Below are 24,502 nucleotides of genomic sequence, written 5' to 3'. Positions count from 1 at the left end.
TGTTAGTCTTGAGCCATAATATCAGCATGATTAAGTCCTGCATGTATTACAGCAATATATTGAATATTCATCTAGCAGCAGGTGTTCTTGGTGGCTTCTTTTATTTTCCCTCAGGTAAAATATTATTTACTTCCCTTTGTAAAATGATAAGCAGATTACTGCTAACAAGTATTACTAGGAAGTGAAAATCCCGTTAGCTGTCTGCATCTTCTTGGCAAAATTTCTGTATTATTATAAGGATAGCAGGTGTCTCAGTGGAATAAAAAAATACTCCATGTCGCCAGATATTAGAGGAATTTTAAAGAGGGCTTAAGTGCTGCAGGTCTGTCATCCCAAACGGAATCGATGAGGAAATGACACCTTAAAAAGTGTGCATTTATTCAGAAGAGACAGATCATCTGTCACTGCTGCAAATGACTACATGGAGCTGGCCTGTGCCCTGGGAAGCTTACAGTACTTGTCATTAATTTTATCAGATAACTGGAAACCTCTTTTTTTGCTTAGAATATTTCAATGAGGCAAAACCACCTTACAGGATTTAACAATCTTTAAAACTGAATCTTTTTAGAGGCTTAGCTTTATTATATATTTGTTTATAATATTTATTTTATCATATATATATATATATAAAATATTTTTTTTGTCTTCACCTTGATGTGTTGAATCCCTCCCATATTCATCCAGGCTTGAGACTGATCAGGATTCAGTTCCACTGCCAGTTTGTAGCTCTAAAAAATGAAAAGAATATATGAATGTATATGAGGAGAACAAAGCAATCGAAAAGCCAGCTGACTTTGTCATAAAAATGTTGGTCTACGTGGAGGTTTAAGGGCTGCCAGCCTTTCTCAGTTCCAGGCCCTGAGTACAGTGTGATCAGCCAAGCTACAGAACTGACCCACAGTGACATGTTTTTTTCATATTGCACTGCTTTCATATGCTTTTCATTAAGAATGACAACATCATTAGTGTATATCAGTGGCAATAAATGAATATGATATATGGATATTACATTGAGAAAAATACCTGTTAGGATTTATACCTGTTCTGTTGCTTATTTAAAATTTCCCTTACCCAATATGCGAGTCTACTAGGAATGACCCATTCACATGGCATGGATGACCTAGGGGCTGCACCTACCTTTTGATGCTGTCTCTGGGACAAGACCTAGGACACAGAACAATTCTGAAAGTCAGAGAGTCGGGACCACCATTGTTTTACATGGGCTTCTTGCAGTTGCCAATATTAAACTAACCTACCCAGGGCAGAGTCGTGGCAAGCTGCAGTCTATCCCAGCAAGCACTGGGTGCAAGGCAGGAATAATCTCTGGACAGGGCACCAGTCCGTCACAGGGTGAACACACACACGCACACACACACAAGGGCCAATTTAGCAACACCAATATACACAACCTTCATGTCTTTGGCTTTGGTATCCTGTTGTTGGTTAAGATCCTGTGAGGTTGGGTATTAGTTGAAGTATAAGAAGTCAAATTTCTTTAGGTGTGTAAAAGGTCAAGAAACATAATTCTTAAGAGCCAAGATGAAAACATATGCATGCTACATAGTGCCATGCTTGTCTTTACTGGTTCTTTTTCTTTCAGTCTGCCTGTTATGAAGTATTGTATGTGATGAATATTTTCTACTATACAACCCCTCACATAAAAGTGCTCATCCCCTGCAAGTCCTCTGTTACAACACATCTCAGTCTCACCTTGGACAGTCATGGTGGACTTGTGTCCAGCCTCAGCTCCAGTTCAGTATAATCAGTCAAACTGGCATCGGTACAATAACACCAACAAAAACTTTACTGCTATTACAATGCCTTCCTGACGAATTGTCACTGCACAGTTTGGTAGATCAGCTGCACCAGCAGACTGACCAATCTCCTCAATCTTCCCACCACTGCGGAGCTGCAGGACACAGGTGATGCTTAGTGGTAAATCAAATCATATACTGTAGGTGTATGTGAATGAACGAAGGTCATTGGTGATGGTTGAAGTGGTTTCCCACTGTCTATTTAACATGCTTTGAATAGGTTAGAAATGTGCTATGTAACTGTAATTGTTATTATGGTTTTGTCCATATGACACTTTATGGAGTTTGCCAACAGACAGGCATCAGAAATCTTTCTTCCTGCATCTCAAACACATGCAGGTTGGGTTGTTTAGTTTTTAAACTGACATGGTGTGGGTGACAGAGCCCAGTGATGGGACTCCTATTCAGGCTTTTTAATATAAAGCTGAATTGCTGTTGCATTCATTGTTTATTTTGTTATGTAGTATGTGGTGCGATATACAATAAAAGAATGGCTCATCGATTTGTTCCTGTCTTACATTCTCTGCTAACAGGATATGCATTAGCTCCATAACAGACTGGTTGACTGATCAGACCTTTTCTGCCTTGCATCATACGCCAGCAGGACAGGCTCCAGCTCTGCCAAGTCCATTAATGGAGCTGAATTTTAAACACAAGTAAGAATTTCTCTGTAATCTGTATACATCTGTGTACATGAACATAACAATGCTATACATCTATATATATAAAAGGCAAAGCCCTCACTGACTCATCACTAATTCTCCCACTTTCCATACAGGTGGGAAGCTGAAATTTCACGTACTCATTCCTTGCAGTGTATTTACAAAAGTTAGGTATGTTTCATGTCCTATTGCGACACCCAAGGGGGGGAATGGGTATACCCCCTAAACTGTATATATAGATGGGGGAAACCCCTCCTCACTATTTCTGCGACTTCCAATATACGTAGGAAGCCCAAATTTCCCATGCTCATCCTTTACACTGTACTTACAAACGTTAAGTATGTTTCATTTTGCGCCGTGCCCCGTAACAAACTTTCAAAAATAACGTCTTCTTTTTGACGGTTCTTACCATTATGCTGTAAGGAACTTTCGGAACTGACCTCTCCTTTTGGCGGTTTCATTCCTTCTTTCCATTAACAGACGATTTATGTCACGGCAGAGATACACAAGGGCTGCCCCACGGTCCCCCTTCCTTTTTCCGCACGGCCACTGTCCGCGCACCTACCATGTGGTTGGCTCCTGCCTATATACATTAACGACATCCCGCACTCATGTGCCTCCTCACTTTTCACCAACCCATACCCAGTGGTTTCCATGCCCCGAGATTGTGCCTGCCTCTTCCATTCTCTTACTTATTCCATGGCCATATCAGTCTCAGCCTTGATATCCACAGAGACATTGTGTCTATGTACCAAATGACTGGGAGAGGTTCAAGGTGTGGACTAATGACGGTACAGGAGACAATTATACTACACAGGACCACTATAGCAGTGAAATGCTTAAGCTCTCAACTTATGGTTCTGCATGTGAACTGATAGCTGCCGCAGAATTGTTTTGTTGCCGCTTTCGAGTGTATAGAAATGGGGAAATATTTTACACCTTTGGACAACCGGGAATGCCTGTTAAACATCTTAGATTCACGGGTAGCGATTTGGGTAGTGGACACTTCGATGTTTATGAATGTTTTAACTCTGACAATGTGGGCACAAAGCTATCAATGAAACCTGTTGTATCTTTACAACGGTTGACAAACGTGGAATGTAACTTGAACACAACACGCCCTCCAAATACGAACCTGATTGAAAGAAATAATGATAATCAAATCCTTGATGACCGCAACACTCATAACTGTGACAAAATAACACAAACACGATGTAAAAGATGTCGTGGTAGATTTTCAGATGAACCTAGACGAAAGCAACTTCGTCAGGCTGCCGCTAAATACTCTCAGGCAAATCCACAAGTTCATAGAGGCGCCGTTTCTAAATATTCCAAATTGCATCCTTATGTTAACACAGCTTCTGTTCATAGGTACGATCCGAATAATGACAAATGGTTCATTAGGAAAAAAAGGTTGCCCTCAACAAAGCAGATTGTGGATTTGCCTATGATCCACACAATGGATGTTGTCTGTGAATGTTGTAAAGCTTGCAAGTGGAAAGGCGAGTCTCCCGGTTTCTGTTACAATGGTGACAAAGTCTGCCTCAATACTTTACGTAACCTTCCGCACCTTTTTCATGCGCTTTTAAGTGGTGAACATCCTGAAAGTGAGCATTTCTTGAACAACAACCCCAAATACAACACCGCATTTCAAATGACGTCATTTGGTGTGAACCAAATTGTCGAGGGACATTTCATGCTAAAAAAGGTCGGCACTGACTTGACACAACATTGCTTCTCACATGGCCAAGTATATGTTGCATGTCCAAGAGACAGCTTAGTCAGTTTACAGCCCGAGGGCAGAACTGCAAACATCGACTCTTTACAATCAACAAATTCACTCTCAATACTAAAATAAGCTTACGACAATTACATTGACAATCATGTTACTTTATTTTTAAAATGTTTCTTTTTATTTTTCATAACTTCTTTAACACACTACTTCTCCTCTGCGAAGCGCGGGTATTTTGCTAGTAAATAATATAGTTAAAAAATGAATGAATGCACAAATTCATATCAGACTATCTAAATCAAATGAACTTCCTCAAAGGCCCATAGCTGAAGGTCAAATTTTTTAGCTTGAAACTCATGTTTTCATGCATCCAGAGAGTGATTACAGTTAGCAGTTGAGCTGGCATTTTACAGACAATAACAATGTTACTATCAAGCTTACCTTCCAATGTTTAAATGCTTCGATAGATGTTGCTCACTTTGACTGACATCACTGAGACCGGATATCAAAGAGATGAATGGAATTCTGGGAATGCATGGAGACACAGTGCTACATGTCAAGTGAGAACTGTTAATCACAGCTTTGGCATATAATGTTTTAATACACTGACTGAGGAACTTGCTTCTGTTTCACTTAGAATATTTTGGCGCCAGTCTTCACTATCCCAGAGGAAGCACTAGTAGAACAACAATGGTGGTTTTGTTTTTTCTTGTACTTTTTTGGACAAGGTATGGTATTTTGTGTGTTAAAATACCCATTTAAAATGTATTGTTTCTTAGTTCATTATCTTTTTTGCAGTTATCAGTGCTGGGCTGTGTTGTTGTGGGCCCTTTGGAATGAATGGCGTAGAGGGGTATGCGTGCAATTGCTGTGTTTAGTGTTAAGCCCTTGGGGACCTCATAATAGTGTTTCTTTGGCCAGCAGTGGGAGTACAAGAGTGTGCCATGGTGTGTGGAGCAATGGCTTGGAGAGGGGAAGACAACCTTGCTTGGAAGTTGCAGTGTGAAGGGTGTCTCTGTGGGACAAGCAGGAGTGGATAAAGCGTACCTGCTCACTGACTGAATCTAAACTGTAGTGCAGATGTGACCTGCTGGATGTATTAAAAACTGCAGGACATTGCCTTTGAGTGGAGTTGTTTACAGTCCTTGCTTGAACTTTTGCTCTCTCTTGGAAGTCTGGGTATTTCCTACATTGGATTCAAGACTGACTCTTTCTAGAATACAGTACTTTCAACTGTGACTTGGGTATAAGATTTGACCATGCATGTGGGTTTCTTGTCACAGTACTGAAGGATTTTTAGAAACATATTTCATTGCTACAATGTACCAGTTCAACACATGCTTTACTAAAATGTGGGCCGTGTTTAAGTGGTCATAACATTCTTCATCATCATCCTCCTCAAGATCACTTATTTTACTGAAAAAGGATTATGTGGCCAAAAGCTTTCTGTCAGAGATAGGAGAGAGATAGAAAAGAATACTTACAATTTAGTTTTGACACTGGCAAGACTTTTTACTACTGCACAGGACTATGCATGCCATTAGGATTTGCAGATATCAGGGTCTTAACTTGCTCTTTTATTTTTACACACAGTTTTACTCTTCCAAGTTGCCCCTTGGAGTTTTGTAATTACCTATCCAATATGTAAAATGTAAAAAAAAAATGAAGAGTTGGGGGTGGAGGGGGTTTGGTGTACCTATTGGGCTTTTCGTGCAATTTTCAGGGGTATATCAAATTGAGTAGATAAAAAAGATCAGGGGCTTACTGATATTGTTCTTGTGCATTCCCCAGAAAAAGAGTTCAGCACAATACATTAGGGGCTAAAGTCTCTGATGCTCCCCAAAGTTGCCACTTGTTTATGAGTCATGCAATAGTAAGTTATTGCATGACAGATTTATTGTGTTTAATTCTTCTTTTTATTGTAATCTTTATAACCCATTTTTCATTATTTGTTGAACACAATGGCTACTGGAAATGTTTTTAAGTATGAACTTATTTATTTATGAGGATTTTTTTGCACAATTGCCGCTACAGTTTTTTTGTGCACACTTCTAGAATCTGCCTCTAATTTCTGTTTCACTTATCCTCAGTCCAGTTGCACCATATCCAGTCTACATAACTTCAGGAACACCAGTCATCACAATTGCAGAACAAACTGAGTGAAAGAGGCTATTCTATAGTGTCTACAATGGGAACTTTATTGTGTAGTTCTGTTTCTACTTGAAAAGACACCTTCTGTTTCTCACTCCAGTGGAAATATATAATATCACACTGATCTAAAAAACAAAAAACAAGCATTTTGCATTTTATACAGTGTCTGAGCTATTTCTGAACAGGTGTGTATACTACCCAGGGGCACCCTGTCATTTTATGTTTCTAATAAAATGAATGCTCTACAAAGCTTTTGAGTTTTCAGAATGCTTAACTGGCACTGAGGTATAGAGGAAGCTTTAGCTGGCCATGTTTTTTTCTTTTTTCTTACTAAACACCTACTTAAATAGGCAACACAGGAATCAGAATACTTTTATTACACTTGACACCAAATGCAAAAAAGTTCTTAAAAATAAACAAAATCACCTACACTAAGTCCATTTTGTGAATTTCCTGCTTGTACATATACTGTACTGTATGGCACAATGATTTTTTTTATTAAAGCTAATTATGTAGAGATATAAAGACTAAAGCACAGTGGTGTTTCTCTCTCTCTCTCTCTCTCTCTCTCTCTCTCTCACACACACACACACACACACACACACACACTATGAGCAAATGAAGGTTAAGAGGAGATTTGATTATTTTAAAATGAGTTAATCAAGAACATGGTGACACAGCTGGAAATGTGTTAATGGTAAATTTCGCACAGACCTTAGGAAGTTTTTGTTTGCACAGAGAACCATGGACCCGTGTAATAAAGCTACCAAGTACTGTGATACACGTAGGGACTTTCAAAACTGGACTTGATGATATTTTGGAAAAATTAGGTGGATAGGACTTGGCAGCTTTGTTAGGGATGAATGGTGTGTTCTCGTCAAATTTATTTCTAATGTTCATATATTTGTTTTAACATAACTTCACAATGTTCTGTATACAATATAAAGTATGTACAAAGATTTAAAATACTCTACCTAATTCACCATTTAGTGATTTATTAGCTGACAGTGCATTTCTATAAAATTAGTATTGAAATTCACATATTGGGATTGAGATGACACTTCCTCTTTATTTATGTTATGGCAGTACAGGGTTTACAGTTTTGATGGACAGAAACTGGCTGTTTTCATAAAGACACCAATGCCCTGCTAAGAGGCTTGGCCTTTTCTATCAATTTCCATCATCATCATTCCCGGTGGGTGGCACGATGGCGCAGTGGTAGCGCTGCTGCCTCGCAGTTAGTACACCTGGGTTCGCTTCCCGGGTCCTCCCTGCGTGGAGTTTGCATGTTCTCCCCTTGTCTGCTTCGGTTTCCTCCCACAGTCCAAAGACATGCAGGTTAGGTGCATTGGCAATTCTAAATTGGCCCCAGTGTGTGCTTGGTGTGTGGGTGTGTTTGGTGTGTCATGCGGTGGGTTGGCACCCTGCCCGGGATCGGTTCCTGCCTTGTGTCCTGTGTTGCCTGGGATTGGCTCCAGCAGACCCCTGTGTTCGGATTAAGTGGGTTGGATAATGGATGGATCATTCCCGGTTTAACAGCTACTTTCCAGTTTTCCCTAGGTTAGCCAGTTTCTCCTTCTTCCTCCACCCTCTGCAGTCCTGGACATCCTTTGAGTTGAGACCCATTCTTTCTCTAATCTCCAACACCACATCCAACCACATCATCTTCTGCCTTCCTCTGGGCCTCATCTCCTTCAATTCCATCTGAATGCACCTCTTCATGCAGACATCATCTGCCTTTCTCTCCACCTGCTTTTGTGGAGGTCTAACTTAAAACAGAGGCAGTTCTTTTGACTTCTGAACTGTGATCCTTTGGTGTTGTTATCTGTAGGAGATAGTTGTTCAAAGACCAATGGCTTTCTCTGCCTCTTTCTAAGAAGCAATAAGACAGGATAACATTATTTGAAGTGTTCAAGGCTAACTCTTTGCTAATTAAGGGGAAAGCTTGGAAGATTTTGTACTAAAAGATAGACAATCCCATTACCTTGAACTGGTTCAAGCAGGTTTGATAGTGGATGGAATAAAGGTTGACTCAATCTAGACAGGGAATACAAGCTGTCTGATCTCTTGCAGGACAATAGCTGTGCCTTAGGGTTCCCTAGCAGATACCCACTTTCATATGCAATATTTGTGACTATGCCAAAGGAACTGAACTACCCCATACAGAATACTCATTTAATTGCTGTTTGGCAGCTTGGTGACCTTGCGTGTACATGTCCTGCTGCTTCTGACTGGCATAGGCAACAGAATTAGACCTTGATTGGCAATGTAACTGTATACTAAAGGCAGCAGGAACACCTCAGGCCTCTAAAGGAAGGAGGGCCATAGGAGTTCCATAGACTGGTAATGAAGATATCTCTGATTATACCCAAAAGCAGTTCTTGGATTTGAACTTGGAGTTGGGAGGAGATTTGGATAAGGATTCAGCTGGGAAGAAGAAGAAAAGCAAAGTTCTCATAAGAAAGGTAAGAAAGATGTGAACATGTAGAATTTTTGTGGTGTTTAAAGGTGAGCTCAAGGCACCACCATCATACAGACAGTGGTGCAAGACCTTGTCAGAGGCCCAGTAGAATAGGTAGATTTTTGCTTTTTCAAATTGTTTTGCTACTTTAGTCCCCTGTGTGTTTATTCCCTTCCATGTATACATATTTTATAATCCAAACACCATTTCTTTACATGCTTGGGCTTTCTTGGAGTACATTATTCATAATAGACAGACATCTATATGATTCAATCTTTGCAGTTTTGATTCTTTGTTTTAGCTGTGTACTGTTCTTTGTGCTTCTGTGGATTAGTGTTGGATCGGTACAAAAATTATGACTTTGGTATCGATACCATCTTTTGGACCGAAGTACTGATACCACAATTGCACTAAAGCAAATAATGGATAACTCCTCATCACCCCCACCACCCACAGCCCGTCAAAGAGAAGAAGGGGGAGGGTATGGTGGTTGGTCTACCAGAGAGTCTAAAGCATGTTGAAGGGGAGGGGCTACTTCAGGGGAATTGTCCCACACTGAGTCTAGTGTGTCTCTCTGTCTTGCTACAAGAGAGCAGTTCCCTTAGCAATTCTCTAGTGCAGGGGGTTCTTAAACTTTTTGATCTGTGAACCCAAATAAGAAAATCAGTACTGTACTGGGAACCAAGAAGATAATTGCTATTATAATGATTCTCCTTCCTCAGATTTGTCTCTAAGCATTATCCTTTCAGATGATACCCTTTCCCCATTAGTCATGGTCAGGAATCTTGGTGTGACTCTGGTGTCTTCACTTTCATTTACTGAACATATACCTTACCTTCAACAAAGCAGTCCTATCATTTCTTTCTTCATAATATTCAGAAAAATTGATCCTTCCCCACTAGTTATGCCACACAACTCCTTGTTTAGGCACTGGTTATCTCTCAGCTGGACTATTGCAAACCAGTCCAGGTGGGACTTCCTTCGGCTGCAATCAGAACTATTCAGTTTCCTCCAGAATGTAGTTGCTTGACTGGTGTTTTCTATTTCTTGCTTCATTCCTACTACTCCTCTCCTTTCGTTTCTCCATTGGCTTAATGTTGCTGCAAGAACCTAGTTCAAAACTCTTGTCTTGACCTACAGTTCTCTGAATGGTTCTGCTCCACTGTATCTACAATTCTTGGTCTTTCCTTATGTCCCCTCGAGAAGACTCTGATCTGCCTCTGCTAACCATCCCTCTTCTTACCATACATGCCAAGACTTGTCAATGTTTCTTTGTTCTTGCTCCAAAGATGTTGAATGATCTCCCTTTATTTATCTGAACGGTACCCATTCATAAAGAGACAAATAACAGTAACACTTTTGTTTCCTTTCAAACATATTTCTCACATGAATATTACTAAAAGATAAAAGAGGGAAACAATACTTCATCCATCCAAACCTCCTAATCATGAGCAGAACAGCAGGGCAGGTGGTACAAGTCCCAGCAAGCATACGGTGAAAGGCAAAAACAATCCCTGGTCAGAAAGCCATTCCATTATACGGTGATGACACTCTCACAATCTCCATCTCTCTCACACTCTCTCACACACACACACACACACACACACACACACAACAGGGGCCAATTTAGCAATGCATGTCTAACAAAAATGTCCTTCACAATACCAGTTCATGTACGTTAATCAGACCACTTTCATAGAGCGTGATGAGAAGGAATTCTTTGCTGGGGCATGATAAACTTAATACAAAGTTTTCTGTGCACCTCTGCTATAGATATGTAATATAACATAACAGCGAACATGCAATGAGCCATAGAAGACTTGTTAATCGTCATTGAAACTGCATTTTGCGTACAACACTGGCACACCACAATATCCATATTACTAAACGAGAATGGTAAACCGGATATGGACACAGGGACATGGGCCATGGACGCAAAAGACGTAGTGCGCAGGCGCCACACAAAGCCCCCCTCCAAGCAACGGAAAATAAGAAATGAGGCGCCGCGCCCATAGCACACAAAAAAAGGAGTCAGACGCAGGCGCCACACAAACCCATGGCACACAGCGCCACACGAAGCCCATAGCACACGAAACGGGACACACACAAAAAAGAGGATTCAGACCCACGACACACAAAGCCCCCCTCTACTAACAGAAATAAGAAATGAGGCAACGCGCCCCTAGCACACCAAAAACAAAGGAGTCAGACGCAAGCGCCACATAGCACACGAAACGGTACGCACACAAAAAAGAGGATTCAGACCCACGACACACAAAGCCCCCCTCCACTAACAGAAATAAAAAATGAGGCAACGCGCCCCTAGCACACAAAAAAAAAAGGAGTCAGACGCGAGCGCCACACAAAGCCCATTGCACACGAAACGGGACAGACTACGGACATAGCACACGAAACGGGACGTGCACAAAAAGGAGGATTCAGACCCACGACACACAAAGCCCCCCTCCACTAACAGAAATAAATAATGAGGCAACGCGCCCCTAGCACACAAAAACAAGGAGTCACACGCAAGCGCCACACAAAGCCCATAGCACACGAAACGGGACAGACTACGGATTTCACACACTAACATAAATAAGAAATGAGACACAAAGCACCCCTCCACTAACAGAAATAAGAAATGAGGCAACGCGCCCATATCACACAAAAAAGAGGAGTCAGACGCACACCCCAAAGTGAAACGGGACAGACTACGGACTCCACACACGGTCACCCATTGAGCCCGAGATTGAGGCTCAAAACCGGAAGAGCAACCAAAAACGAACACTCGAGATCATACAAAAACCCCACACATACGGACAACACAACATATTTGAATCAGATTATCCCCGCCTAACAGTGAAACGGGACAGTCTAAGGAGTCCACAAAACTTCACAAATCAAGCCCGAGATAGTACTGAAAAAGAGGACTCACACCCCCACACCACAGTTAAACGGAACAGACTACGGAGTCCTCAAAGGGTCACACATCAAACCCAACATATTACAGAAAGAGATTTGTGTTTCGGAAAATGGCAGATACTACGATAGAAGCATTCGCCTACAACTCGCATCTGAAATCAACGTACAGACTATACAGCACATTCCACGCACTTCTAAGACGACGCACGCCGACAAACGACGTCATACATAACAACAAGAGACCGGACTACAATACATATACAGATGTGACACCTGATGGGTAATAATACGAAGAAACGAACAGTCCGTATTAAACATACGTCATCTAAACACGTTCAAACTATACAGCATAGGTGAATCTCATTACAATGATGCACTATTAACCGTACAACCACAGAAAAGGCTCCATATTAACAGTGAGTGCGATCCTCCTTATTACTTATCCATATTACTAACGATAAAGAACAAACAAGTCATGAATTCACGATCACGGGTACAAAACGATACGGCTCGAGTAACGGGACCACAAACACGAACCCGCATGAAAAAAAACAATACACGTCGGCGCCTACAACGCGCTTCTGAAACCGCGGAAGAAAAAATGTCTCCGCTCCAAAAACGTATGTCACTCCTTATTCAAAATACCGGTCCCAATCACAGAAACATCGGTATCCACTATGAAAATGAACAGTAACAATGCACGTGACATCCGTCTTGCAAAACTGTTAATTATAGATGAATGTACAATGGCATCCAGTCACTTACTCAACACCATTGATAAACTTCTACAAACGTTGATGAATAATAATATTCCCTTTGGGGGAAAGGTACTTTTATTAGGAGGAGATTTTAGACAGTGCTTAACTATTGTTCCACATGCCATGCACTCAGCTATTGTTCAGTCCACCTTAAAATACGCGGACATTTGGCATTGCTTGCAAAAGATACAATTGGTACAAAACATGCGATGTCCAGATCCAGAATATAACAATTGGTTATCACAACGGGGAGATGGGACACTCACCAATATAGATGGACTTCACCCAGATATTATTACAATTCCTCAAGCCTTTATCTGCGACGACTTAGTTACGGAGATATTTGGAACAGCAATCTCATTAGACCAAATACCCCTTTTAACACAACGGACTATATTATGTCCAAGAAATATTAATGTTGATCACATAAATAACCAAGTCATTGCATTACTTCCTGGAGAGGCACGGCTCTTTCTAAGCTCTGACAAAGTTGACTCTGATGACGACAATGAACATCTGAATTTCCCCTTAGAATATTTGAACACTATTAACCCAGCCAGATTACCACAACACAATCTTAACCTTAATATCGGAACAATACTCATGCTATTAAGAAACCTTAACACTAAACAGGGTTTATGCAATGGTGCACGTTTAGTCGTCAACACCATGACACACAATGTTATTGAAGCAAAAGTTCTTACAGGATCACATGCTAACAATACTGTTCTGATTCCTAGAATTGACCTTACAAGTTCTGACCTAGAATTACCTTTTACACTTAAACGGCGACAGCTCCCCATTAAACCTGCATTTGCCATGACCATCAACAAATCACAAGGACAAACCATGTACAAGGTTGGCATCTACCTATCTGAGCCCGTTTTTGGACATGGACAACTTTATGTGGCCTTCTCACGAGTTCGACGTTCATCTGACGTTATAGTTAAGGTTATAAATGATCCATGCCAACGAAAACTCATTCAAGGACAAGACACCATCTTTACTACTAATGTTGTGTACAAGGAAATTTTCCAATAAATCTTTACACTGTGCCATGCAGTTTATTCTTTGCTTCCTATATGCGTCATCTACACCTTCACACTATGCTATATCTCATACATACATCACGCTATTTGTAATTACCCAACACCAGGGGTTGGCGAGAGAAGCGAGCAGGGGGCAGAGCCCCCTAGTACTGTATATACTCCCATCCGATTCACTTGCCCTTCATAAAACCCAGCATATGCTTGTCCCGTACTGGTTATTTTCATTTTGACATGTCAATCTAGTGCTACAATCTCTGTACTTCACAAACTCGTCTGTCAGTTCCTCCTCTCTGTCCCTTTCTTATATGCATCTTTGATGTCAGTTGTCTCAGAATGACTGCTTAATAGATTGTGAGATAGGAGAATAGGAAAACATATTTTCATACCACACATGCGAAAGCTCTGCATGACGCATAAATGGCATTGTTTCACATACTGCTGTAATAAACATTACAATAAACACTGCACAGAATTCACACTTAGATGAACGTTTGTAATTTTACTGCACAATCATGTGTGGTCCATCACAAACATTCATGACCCATTGTTTAGGAAACACTACTCTAGTATGTCAAAAAGGATGGACGAAGGTTTGCAGTCTATAGCATGTTGGAGAAAAGAAGAATGAAGAGCTGAGAATAAGGTCCTTTAAAATTACTGTTTACTTCTGTAACCAAAATTCCTGAAACCATACTGTTTAAAGAATGGGTTTTTCAGTATTAGATAGATAGATAGATACTTTATTAATCCCAAGGGGAAATTCACATACTCCAGCAGCAGCATACTGATAAAAAAGTATCAAAAAAATAAATATATAAAAAAGTATACTGTGCAGTCCTACTGTGGATATGCTTCAAATGCAGTGGATAGCAAAGGTTTCCATGCTGTGACTGCAATTTCAGCTTTTGTTAATGCAAAGACTGAAATACAAATCACGTCTGACCCTTTTCATATCTACTAAGATGCTGTGTGAAATGCAAAGATCCTGGTAACAAAGTGGTTATAACCTTATTTCAGTTCAAGCAATGCCATGCAGTTATAACTTTTCAAATGTAGCAGGTGCCTTATGGACTAATGCTGCTGTTTCTTTACAGGTGTCTAAGCTGGAGTATCTGGTTGTTTTCTCTAACCAACTTGAACTTAGTTTGCTGATCTAAAATATGTAAATGTTATGGAAAAATGTACTATTTTAAATTTTATTGCATCTCTTCAAAATATTTTAATGGCTGTTTTATTTTATCTATGGCCTCTACTTTGGTTTTACAGTACTTAAATCTTGCTTTCAAAATTTTTAGATGAATTACAACAGACAAACATTTCAAGTGATATACAGTGGGAGAAAAAATAATTTGATCCCCTGATGGATTTGTAAGTTTGCTCACTTACAAAGAAATGAACAGTCTCTAATTTTTATGGTAGTTTAATTTTAATAGAGAGAGACAGAATATCAACCAAATGGTCACACAGCCAATTTGTGAGAGCCAGAATTCTGGATGGGTTGTAGGGGATCAAATACGTATTTCTCTCAACGAAATGCAAATCAATTTATAACTTTAATGTAATGTTTTTTCTGGATTTTTGGTTGATATTCTGTCTCTCTCCGTTAAAATGAAACTGCCATAAAAGTTAGAGAATGATCATTTCTTTGTAAGTGAGCAAACTTACAAATTCATCAGGGGATCAAATATTTATTTCCCCCATTGTAATCTAATCAGGTCTTACAAACTTTTAATAAATCCACTGGAGTCTAGAAGTTTTACTTCATAAAGTTTGGGGTGGAACATTCCTACTGTGTGTAGTGCTATAGCAGTTGCACCCCCACAGATTCCTGGCTCGAGAATCATCTGTGTGCTGTTTGCATGTTTCCTTCTGTGACTCCCAGGTCTATAAACAGTATAAATACTTACTATTAGTTTAGTGGTCCTGTAATTGGCTCATACCCCATGCACAGCTTACAGCCACTGATACCAGAAGGGATTTTAGCAATCCATGTTCCAGCATTTAAAAAAAATGATATCATGAAAATAGACTCCAGTCTTGAAAAATACAATATGTGACATTTTTAGCTTATGAAAGTTAAGTTACGAGTTCGACCCGGGTTCGCTTCCCGGGTCCTCCCTGCGTGGAGTTTGCATGTTCTCCCCGTGTCTGCGTGGGTTTCCTCCGGGCGCTCCGGTTTCCTCGCACAGTCCAAAGACATGCAGGTTAGGTGGATTGGCGATTCTAAATTGTACCTAGTGTGTGCTTGGTGTGTGGGTGTGTTTGTGTGTGTCCTGCGGTGGGTTGGCACCCTGCCCGGGATTGTTTCCTGCCTTGTGCCCTGTGTTGGCTGGGATTGGCTCCAGCAGACCCCCGTGACCCTGTGTTCGGATTCAGCGGGTTAGACAGTGGATGGATGGATATTTTGGTGACTCAAAACCACTGCAGTTGGTTGGGATTTTTATTCACTTAGGCTACCACAGAGCACAAGAAAATAATCACAAGGAGAGAAGCTACCTCAAAAGCCAAGTCAAGAAGGTTCATTTCCCTCAGCTGGTTTCCTTTTGAAAAGTACAACTCAGCCTTGACTTTGGTGTCTTTGTGGTTCACCAGGATAGCTTTTTCCAGGGCCTCCAATGCCTAAGTAAAAATAAAGAGAATATGTATACAATAATGCAACAAAAAAAGAATTAAAGAGCAAACTGCAAGATGTCAAACTACCACATTCTTTATTGAAATAAAAATGGGGCCCAAATTCACAAAATAGAAAATACAGTAATAAAACTTTCTGCACCACACTAACAAAGACGGAAATTAAAATATAAGGAAAGCTTGAACATATTTGGATTGAGCAATGTTAGGAGTAGACACAGGCTTACACGAAGAGAATGGTTGTTGAATTTGATGGTTAGAGCAGCAAACAGCAAATGTTAGGATGAAGTGACTTAGTGTTAGACTGCTACAAGTGACAACAGAACCAAAGTCAAGAAATCCAGATCTACACCTGTTAGTAAGTTCAAGGTATGGGGCTGAAGAAGAAGAGTAGAAGATTTATGAGGAAAAAATACTCCAAGATACAGAAGTGTCAAAGAAAACAAAGTCAAGGATGTTAAAGAAATTACAGAAAAACAACTGTCAGAGAACAACTGATGTCAAGCAACACGTTTATAAAGAGAGCACTGGCACATCATGTTTGCTTCACTGGACAAATTAAATTTACTCCCCAGCACATGAAGGATTAAGTTTATACTTATTACTTTAATTTACTGTGGTACTTTTCAGTTCATTACATGCTAAGCATGTCCTTAACCTTTTCTTCAGCTGTCACCAGATGGTCGCAGTGTTTGCATGCAAAATTTTCTACCAATAGCAGAAGGCAATGTTCTTGTGAAAAAATGATATCACTGTTTTCAGCAATGGCCAAAGCCTAGTAGTAGGAAAACAGCTCTTTTACCTCAGTAATCCAATGCTATATTTCACAGTGGGTATCAGAGGCTGTTCTTTTTATTCATTACTCTTCTGGTACAATATTTTTTATATATAAGGTTATAACCAGATCAAAAGAGAATTCCATGCTGATAAATACAAAGGTAAAACACCAAACTCTGGCTACTGAACTTTGATCAGGAGTGTCTGTTAATGAATATATTTTTAGTATATGTATTTCTGTGTGTATGTATGTACAGAATGTTTAATAAATACACGGATGTTGATGTTCATACATATGTAATTTCTTTTACTGTGTTTATCCTTCCTTGTCTTTTTATATTCAAAATCTGTCTATGTAAGATTATTGTTGATGCACCAACCAAATGAATTTCTCTATATGGGATAATAAAGTGAAAGCTGAGTTGAGTGGACAGTACAAGTCAACAGTTTAAAGGCATCCCCTGGGTTGCTTCCTGCTTTATAACTTGTTACTGTTATAATAGGCTCTGGCTTACAGCAGTCCTGTACTCATAAAATATCACATGAAAATGAGTGAGTATATGGGAACATACAGGTATGTATAATCCTGCCACAGGGGATGCACAAACCAGTGTGTTTCTTTGTGCCGGTTCCAAGCCCGGATAAATGGGGAGGGTTACATCAGGAAGGGCATCCGGTGTAAATTTTGCCAAATCAATATGCGAACAACAATACAAATTTCCATACTGGATCGGTCGAGCCCCGGGTTAACAACAACCGCCACCAGTACTGTTAGCCAACAGGGTGCTGGCAGAAATTGGGCTACTGTTTGCTGAAGGGGGGAAACGCGTCCGGAGGCAGGAGGAAGGTAAAGAGAGTGGAACTGAGAGTTGGAACTTTGAATGTTGGCAGTATGACTGGTAAGGGGAGAGAGTTACCTGATATGATAGAGAGAAGGAAGGCTGATATATTGTGCGTGCAATAGACTAAATGGAAGGGGAGTAAGGCAAGGTGGATTGGAGGTGGATTCAAATTGTTCTATCATGGTGTGGATGGGAGGAGAAATGGGGTAGGAGTTATTCTGATGAACAGTATATCAAGAGTGCTTTGGAGGTGAAAAGAGTGTCAGACAGAGTAATGATTATGAAGCTGGAAATTGGAGGTGTGATGATGAATGTTGTTAGTGCATATGCCCCGCAAGTTGTGTGTGCAATGGATGAGAAAGAAGATTTTTGGAGTGAGCTGGATGAAGTGATGAACAGTGTACCCAAGGGACAGAAAGTGGTGATTGGAGTGGATTTCAATGGACATGTTGGTGAAGGGAACAGAGGAGACAAGGAGGTGATGGGTAGGTATGGTGTCAAGGAGAGGAATGAAGAAGGTCAGAGGATAGTGGATTTTACCAAAAGGATGGACATGGCTGTGGTGAATACATGTTTTAAGAAGAGGAAGGAACATAGGGTGATATACAAGAGTGGAGGAAGATGCACACCTCGCAGATTACATCCTATGCAGAAGAGTTGATCTGAAGGAGATTGAAGACTGCAAAGTGGTGGTAGGGGAAAGTGTAGTTAAGCAGCATAGGATGGTGGTCTGTAGGATGACGTTGGAGATCAAGAAGAGGAAGAGAGTGAGGGCAGAGCCAAGGATCAAATGGAGGAAGTTGAAAAAGGAAGACTGCAAGTTTGAGTTTAGGGAAGAAGTTAGATAGGCACTGGATGGCAGTGAAGAGTTACCAGACAGTTGGGCAACTATAGCAGATGTAGTAAGGGTGACAGCAAGAAGGGTGTTTGGTGTGACACTTGGATAGAGGAAGGAGGAAAAGGAAACCTGGTAGTGGAATGAGGAAGTACAGGAGAGTATACAGAGGAAGAGGATGGCGAAGAAGAAGTGGGATAGTCAAGAGAGATGCAGAAAGTAGACAAGAGTACAAGGAGATAACACGGAAGGTAAAGAGAGAGCTGGCGCAGGCAAAACAAAAAAAGGCATATAATGAGTTATATGAGAGGTTGGTCACTAAGGAGGGAGAAAAGGACCTGTACCGACTGGCTAGACAGAGGGACCGAGCTGGGAAAGTTGTGCAGCAGGTTAGGGTGATAAAGGATAAAGATGGAAACGTACTCGCAAGCAAGGAGAGTGTGTTGTGCAGATGGAAAGAGCACTTTGAGAGGTTGATGAATGAAGAATGAGAGAGAGAAGGTTGGATGATATGGAGATAGTGAATCAGGAAGTGCAAAGGATTAGCAAGGAGGAGGTAAGGACAACTATGAAGAGGATGAAAAATGGAAAGGCCGTTGGTCCAGATGACATACCTGTGGAAGCATGGAGGTGTTTAGGAGATACGGCAGTAGAGTTTTTAACCAAAGTGTTTAATGGAATCTTTGAAAGTGAGAGGATGCCTGAGGAGTGGAGAAGTGTACTGGTGCTGATATTTAAGAATAAGGGGGTTGTGCAGGACTGTAGTAACTACAGGGGGATAAAATTGATGAGCCACAGCATGAAGTTATGGGAAAGAGTAATGGAAGCTAGGTTAAGAAGTGCGGTGATGACTAGTGAGCAGCAGTATGGTTTCATGCCAAGAAAGAGCACCACAGATGCGATGTTTGCTCTGAGGATGTTGATGGAGAAGTATAGAGAAGGCCAGAAGGAGTTGCATTGCGTCTTTGAGGACCTGGAGAAAGTATATGACAGGGTGCCTCAAGAGGAGATGTGGTATTGTATGAGGAAGTCAGGAGTGGCAGAGAAGTACGTAAGAGTTGTGCAGGATATGTACGAGGGAAGTATGACCATGGTGAGGTTTGAGGTAGGAGTGATGGATGCATTCAAGGTGGAGGTGGGATTACATCAGGGATCCGCTCTGAGCCCTTTCTTATTTGCAATGGTGATGGAAAGGTTGACAGACGAGATTAGACAGGAGTCCCTGTGGACTATGATGTTTGCTGATGACATTGTGATCTGTAGCGATAGTAGGGGGCAGGTTGAAGAGACCCTGAAGAGGTGGAGATATGCTCTAGAGAGGAGAGGAATGAAGGTCAGTAGGAACAAGACAGAATACATGTGTGTGAATGAGAGGGAGGTCAGTGGAATGGTGAGGATGCAGGGAGTAGAGTTGGTGAAGGTGGATGAGTTTAAATACTTGGGATCATCAGTACAGTGTAATAGGAATTGTGGTAGAGAGGTGAAAAAGAGAGTGCAGGCAGGGTGGAATGGGTGGAGAAGAGTGGCAGGAGTGATTTGTGACAGATGGTTATCTGCAAGAGTGAAAGGGAAGGTCTACAGGACGGTAGTGAGACCAGCTATGGGTTGGAGATGGTGGCACTGACCAGAAAGCAGGAGACACAGCTGGAGGTGGCAGAGTTAAAGATGCTAAGATTTGCACTGGGTATGACGAGGATGGACAGAATTAGAAATTAGTACATTAAAGGGTCAGCTCAAGTTGGACGGTTGGGAGACAAAGTCAGAGAGGTGAGATTGCGTTGCTTTGGACATGTTGCAGAGGAGAGATACTGGGTATATTGGGAGAAGGATGTTAAGGATAGAGCTGCCAGGGAAGAGGAAAAGAAGAAGGCCTAAGAGAAGATTTATGGATGTGGTGAGAGAGGACATGCAGGTGATGGGTGTAACAAAACAAGATGCAGAGGACAGAAAGAAATGGAAGAAGATGAACCGCTGTGGCGACCCCTAACAGGAGCAGCCGAAAAAAGAATAATAATATGGGAACATATGTATGTATTGTTGGTGGGTGTAGCTTAACAACTCCAATCAAACAAATCACTCTGATAAAGTAGTGTTTTTGCAAACTGATCTAACAGCCTATCAAATGGAGAAGCTGGGACTTAGCCACTCTGTCAAAACTCCATGATACTTTTCTGCGTATTCATACCTCCTTACCTTGGTTTATTTCCACCTGTCCTCCTTCTTAGTGAATGGTGGTCTCATGTTTCTTAACTTCATGCTTAATGTGTAAAGATGGGGTGCCCATTTATGTCCCACCTTAGGTTCCATATATAGGCCACAGTGTATTTTGCTGATTCCTAATCTTGTTCCTCCATGGATCTCAAATACACATAGTGGCTTGAAGGGCAGTGCTTGACCTCACTTAAGATTTTAGTTACCTCAAGGGAAGTGTATCCCCACTTCTGATTTCTACTCATGGAGCTCTGGCTTTCTTATAAATTTGACTATAAAATACTGGAGTGGCAGTCCTCTCAACAGACTTTCTTTGTGTTTTGTGTGTGTCAACTGGCACCACTTCTCTGAGTTATTTCAATTTCTTATTGATTCTTTAAATTGTGTAAGAATATTTGTTGCAATGGAGTGTGTGTTTATCCTCAGTTTTCCCTTATTTATCTTAGTGCTCCAGTATTTGCTGTTGAGCATTGTTAGTTATGCAGTGGTTATACAGTATGGCTTACTCTTCATAAGTGAGACGAATGTCATATCGCATGTAAAAATGATCAAAAAGTAAGGCTTACATTTTTCTACAAAAGTCTGTTGTAAGAACTGACTTGCAGTTACCCCCATAAGCCTACCCCCAAAACAACACCACATCATGAACCTATAACTTTTCTACCAACTTTTAGAAGATTAATAAGTGAGGTTTGTTCAATCTTTAGAGTGCTATATTTTTAAAATCATGGACTTCTTGTTAATGACCCTTTTATATATGTAAGGATGAGTCTGCGTAGGAATAATACTCTCTGGTTTCCTAGATTTACTGTATGCCTCAGTCTCCAGCGACCCTGCCCTTCATAATTGTGTTTAGAAGATGGATGGATGTTTAGAGTGGTCGCTGGTTTCCCTTAATATGTCGCCATCTTTATGAAGATAAGCCAGCAATTCGTTTTCAAATCTTCTTTATCCAGGTTGGGGGCAGAGGAAGCAGGCAGAGCTCATCTCGACAATACTGATCACAAGGGCACATAAGAGCAGGCCTAGGGTATAAAAACTCAAAGCCCATCCTGATACCTTGAGTTCACAGACCAGGAATGTAGTATTCATCAATAGCATGTTGTAAATGCGTGACTCTGTGCACCGAATTCAGTCAAAATAAATGTTCTGTTATTAAAGTTGTATGTTTTTAGCAAACAACTTCTGCCTTTCTCTAGTCTTACAAGAGCGAAGCCTACCCCGTGACAGGTTCAGTTTAAAGTTGACAGTGAACACGTTTGGCGTATGGGAGGGAAAAACAGAATATGCAAAGAAAATCTAACACAAGCCTTTGGAGAACCTGCAAACTCCACACAGGATTTGAACCCAGGGCACAAAACGGCCATATTGTTTTGTAAAGCATACAGATGGCAGTGAAATACTGTTGGCTGCATTTGCTGATGCCTGAAAACAAACCATGAATTAAAACCCAGTTACTTAAAACTTGCATTGATTTCATCTGGTACTCTTGAAAGCTGTGATTAAAAGAAACAAAGCTATCTATGGGATGATGCCAAAAATGCTGTTTGTGCAGAATGATGCAGACTACATTATGTTATTTGGACTTTGGTAATTCTCAAAAACTGTTATTTTTCATACCTCGCTGTGGCTCTCTCTTTTGTTGTAAACTGCAGATAAGAGACGATAACATTCAATACAATCCTTGTTTTTCGAGATGATGTCCTGGGTCATCTTTTCTGCTTCCTTTGTTTTGCCTGACATTGCTAAAACCTGGGCCTAAGAAAAGAAAGAAAATTAACAGGATACCTGACAGCTACAAAAAGTAAAATAATTACTTGATATATAAGTAATTTTTTCTCAATTGGGAGCTAACATATTCTGTGCTGTCATACAGAAATGATGTGCCATTCTAGCTTTGACTTGCAGCCAGAAGGAGGAACGTCTGTTCACATTTGAAGGCTGAAGGTCCTCCATATTTAGTGTGAGGCAAATGCCATCACCAGGCGGTGCACTCCACTATTTAAAAGTATTAAAATTCAGTTAGAAAAAGCCTGTGCCTTGCCTTTTCATGCAGGTTTGCACCATGAAAGAGATGGGAATCTATCAGCTTGGGATAATATATAAGAGGTGGACCAAGCCGAGAACCTTGAAAAAAAAATTAAACTGACTTTTCAGGGAAGTGGATTCTTTAACAAGTAAGAACAAAATGAACCAAGAGTAGTAAGTTCTAGTGAGTCTAGTAAAGGTCTAAGCATAGGAGGAGTATGCAGAAGTAGTGAGGTCAAACAGAGAAAGTCGAAAGTGAAATACAGCCTTGGTATTAGAGAAGGGATCATTCACAATATGAACAACAGTCGCACTGGTGCTGTGTTAACTTGGGATCCCATGAAAAAAGAGAATCACAGAAATTATCATCACTTAGAGACAAATGTAACTGAGAAAAATTATTTACAAGAATGTCAAACTGAAAAAGAAAATCTGAAATTAGGATTGAGGATTGTGTTTTTCAAGATAGTAACAGACAAGGATCAAAAAACAGCCTGAAAGTGCAGGCCATTGATGATCAAAATCAGTGCAAAAAACCCTAAATCTAAAATTTAAAATCTAAGACCCATGTTTCAGGATGGCTCTCAAACTGCTCTCTGACTCTTCCTGTTTGCCAGCTGCGAATACTCAAAGTGGCTCACCTGCCTTTTTTTTTCAAATCCAACCAACCTCATTATATTGTCTGCATGCATAGTGGACTGAGAAGAATCACAAAGAAATTGTTAAAAATGGAACAGGAGATGTGTATTTTCTCAGGATTTTTACCAAAACTACAAAAATATCACCAGAACCAAAATGTGAAGATTAGGAACTGAACCAGCAAGGGGGAATCAGAATACCTAACACAGGTTTAAAAGTGTAATCTCAGACAGTGGGCTGAAGTGACATGACACACAGTGCATCAGGAGAGACATTCCTTAGCAATGGTGCAGCACAAACAAAATGCTGAGACTCTGAAATATATGAATATGTTTCTCAAACTAAGTAATTAATCCAAAACACACATATGGTCATGTTTGTAGAAATAAAGTTTAAAGAATATTCACAACAAATGATCAGAAAAAAATTATCTAAGATAAAAAAATATTGTTATGTTTGACCTTGGTCCCTCACATTCCTATTTATTACTAAGCAGTGCTAATAATGTTGCTAATGGTGTGTGTGTGTGGGGGGGGGGGGGGGGGGGAACTTGGGGGCAAAGAAACATAAATAAGGAAGCTTGGCTGTGTTATGTATGAGTCTGCATTTTTGTGCATTTTGTTTTATTGTTATTTTTCGTATCTTTACGTTTTTAAATGTGTATTGTATCTCCATTCCTTGTCTTTTGTGGGTGCAGCCCCATCAGGTGGGACCACCCTGACATCATTATTACTGTGCCCCCTCTCTGGCTATCTAAAACGAGCAGAGAAGGCTCAAATTAGGAGACCATTGCGCTTGTATTTGGAGTGGTTAATATTGCAATTTTTTTTTTGGATTTTGTGGTTTTGCTGACATCTTGTTCCTGTTTTTAAGGTTTTAAATTAATGGATATTATGTATTAGGACTTGTTTGCTGTAGGAATTGCCTTTTATGCAACTTCTTTTAGTCACATTTTCTCATATGAGCATATTTGCCTTATTTTTTGTGAAA

General features: G+C 40.5%; 1 protein-coding gene across 1 annotated transcript in view; it reads right to left on the bottom strand.

The window, feature by feature from the left end:
- Positions 1 to 24,502, bottom strand: part of tmtc1 (transmembrane O-mannosyltransferase targeting cadherins 1) — a 607,165-nt gene that overhangs the window by 8,277 nt on the left and 574,386 nt on the right. The window contains exons 17-19 of the mRNA XM_051929219.1: positions 22,466 to 22,603; positions 16,046 to 16,168; positions 651 to 728 (exon numbers count right to left, since the gene is read on the bottom strand). Coding sequence (XP_051785179.1) covers positions 651 to 728; positions 16,046 to 16,168; positions 22,466 to 22,603 — 339 coding nt within the window. The remainder of the gene's footprint in view (positions 1 to 650; positions 729 to 16,045; positions 16,169 to 22,465; positions 22,604 to 24,502) is intronic.

Source organism: Erpetoichthys calabaricus, chromosome 1, assembly GCF_900747795.2.
Source record: "Erpetoichthys calabaricus chromosome 1, fErpCal1.3, whole genome shotgun sequence".
NCBI lineage: Eukaryota > Metazoa > Chordata > Cladistia > Polypteriformes > Polypteridae > Erpetoichthys > Erpetoichthys calabaricus.
The sequence above is the reverse complement of the archived record's forward strand: the minus strand, read 5'-3'. Positions and strand labels throughout refer to the sequence as shown.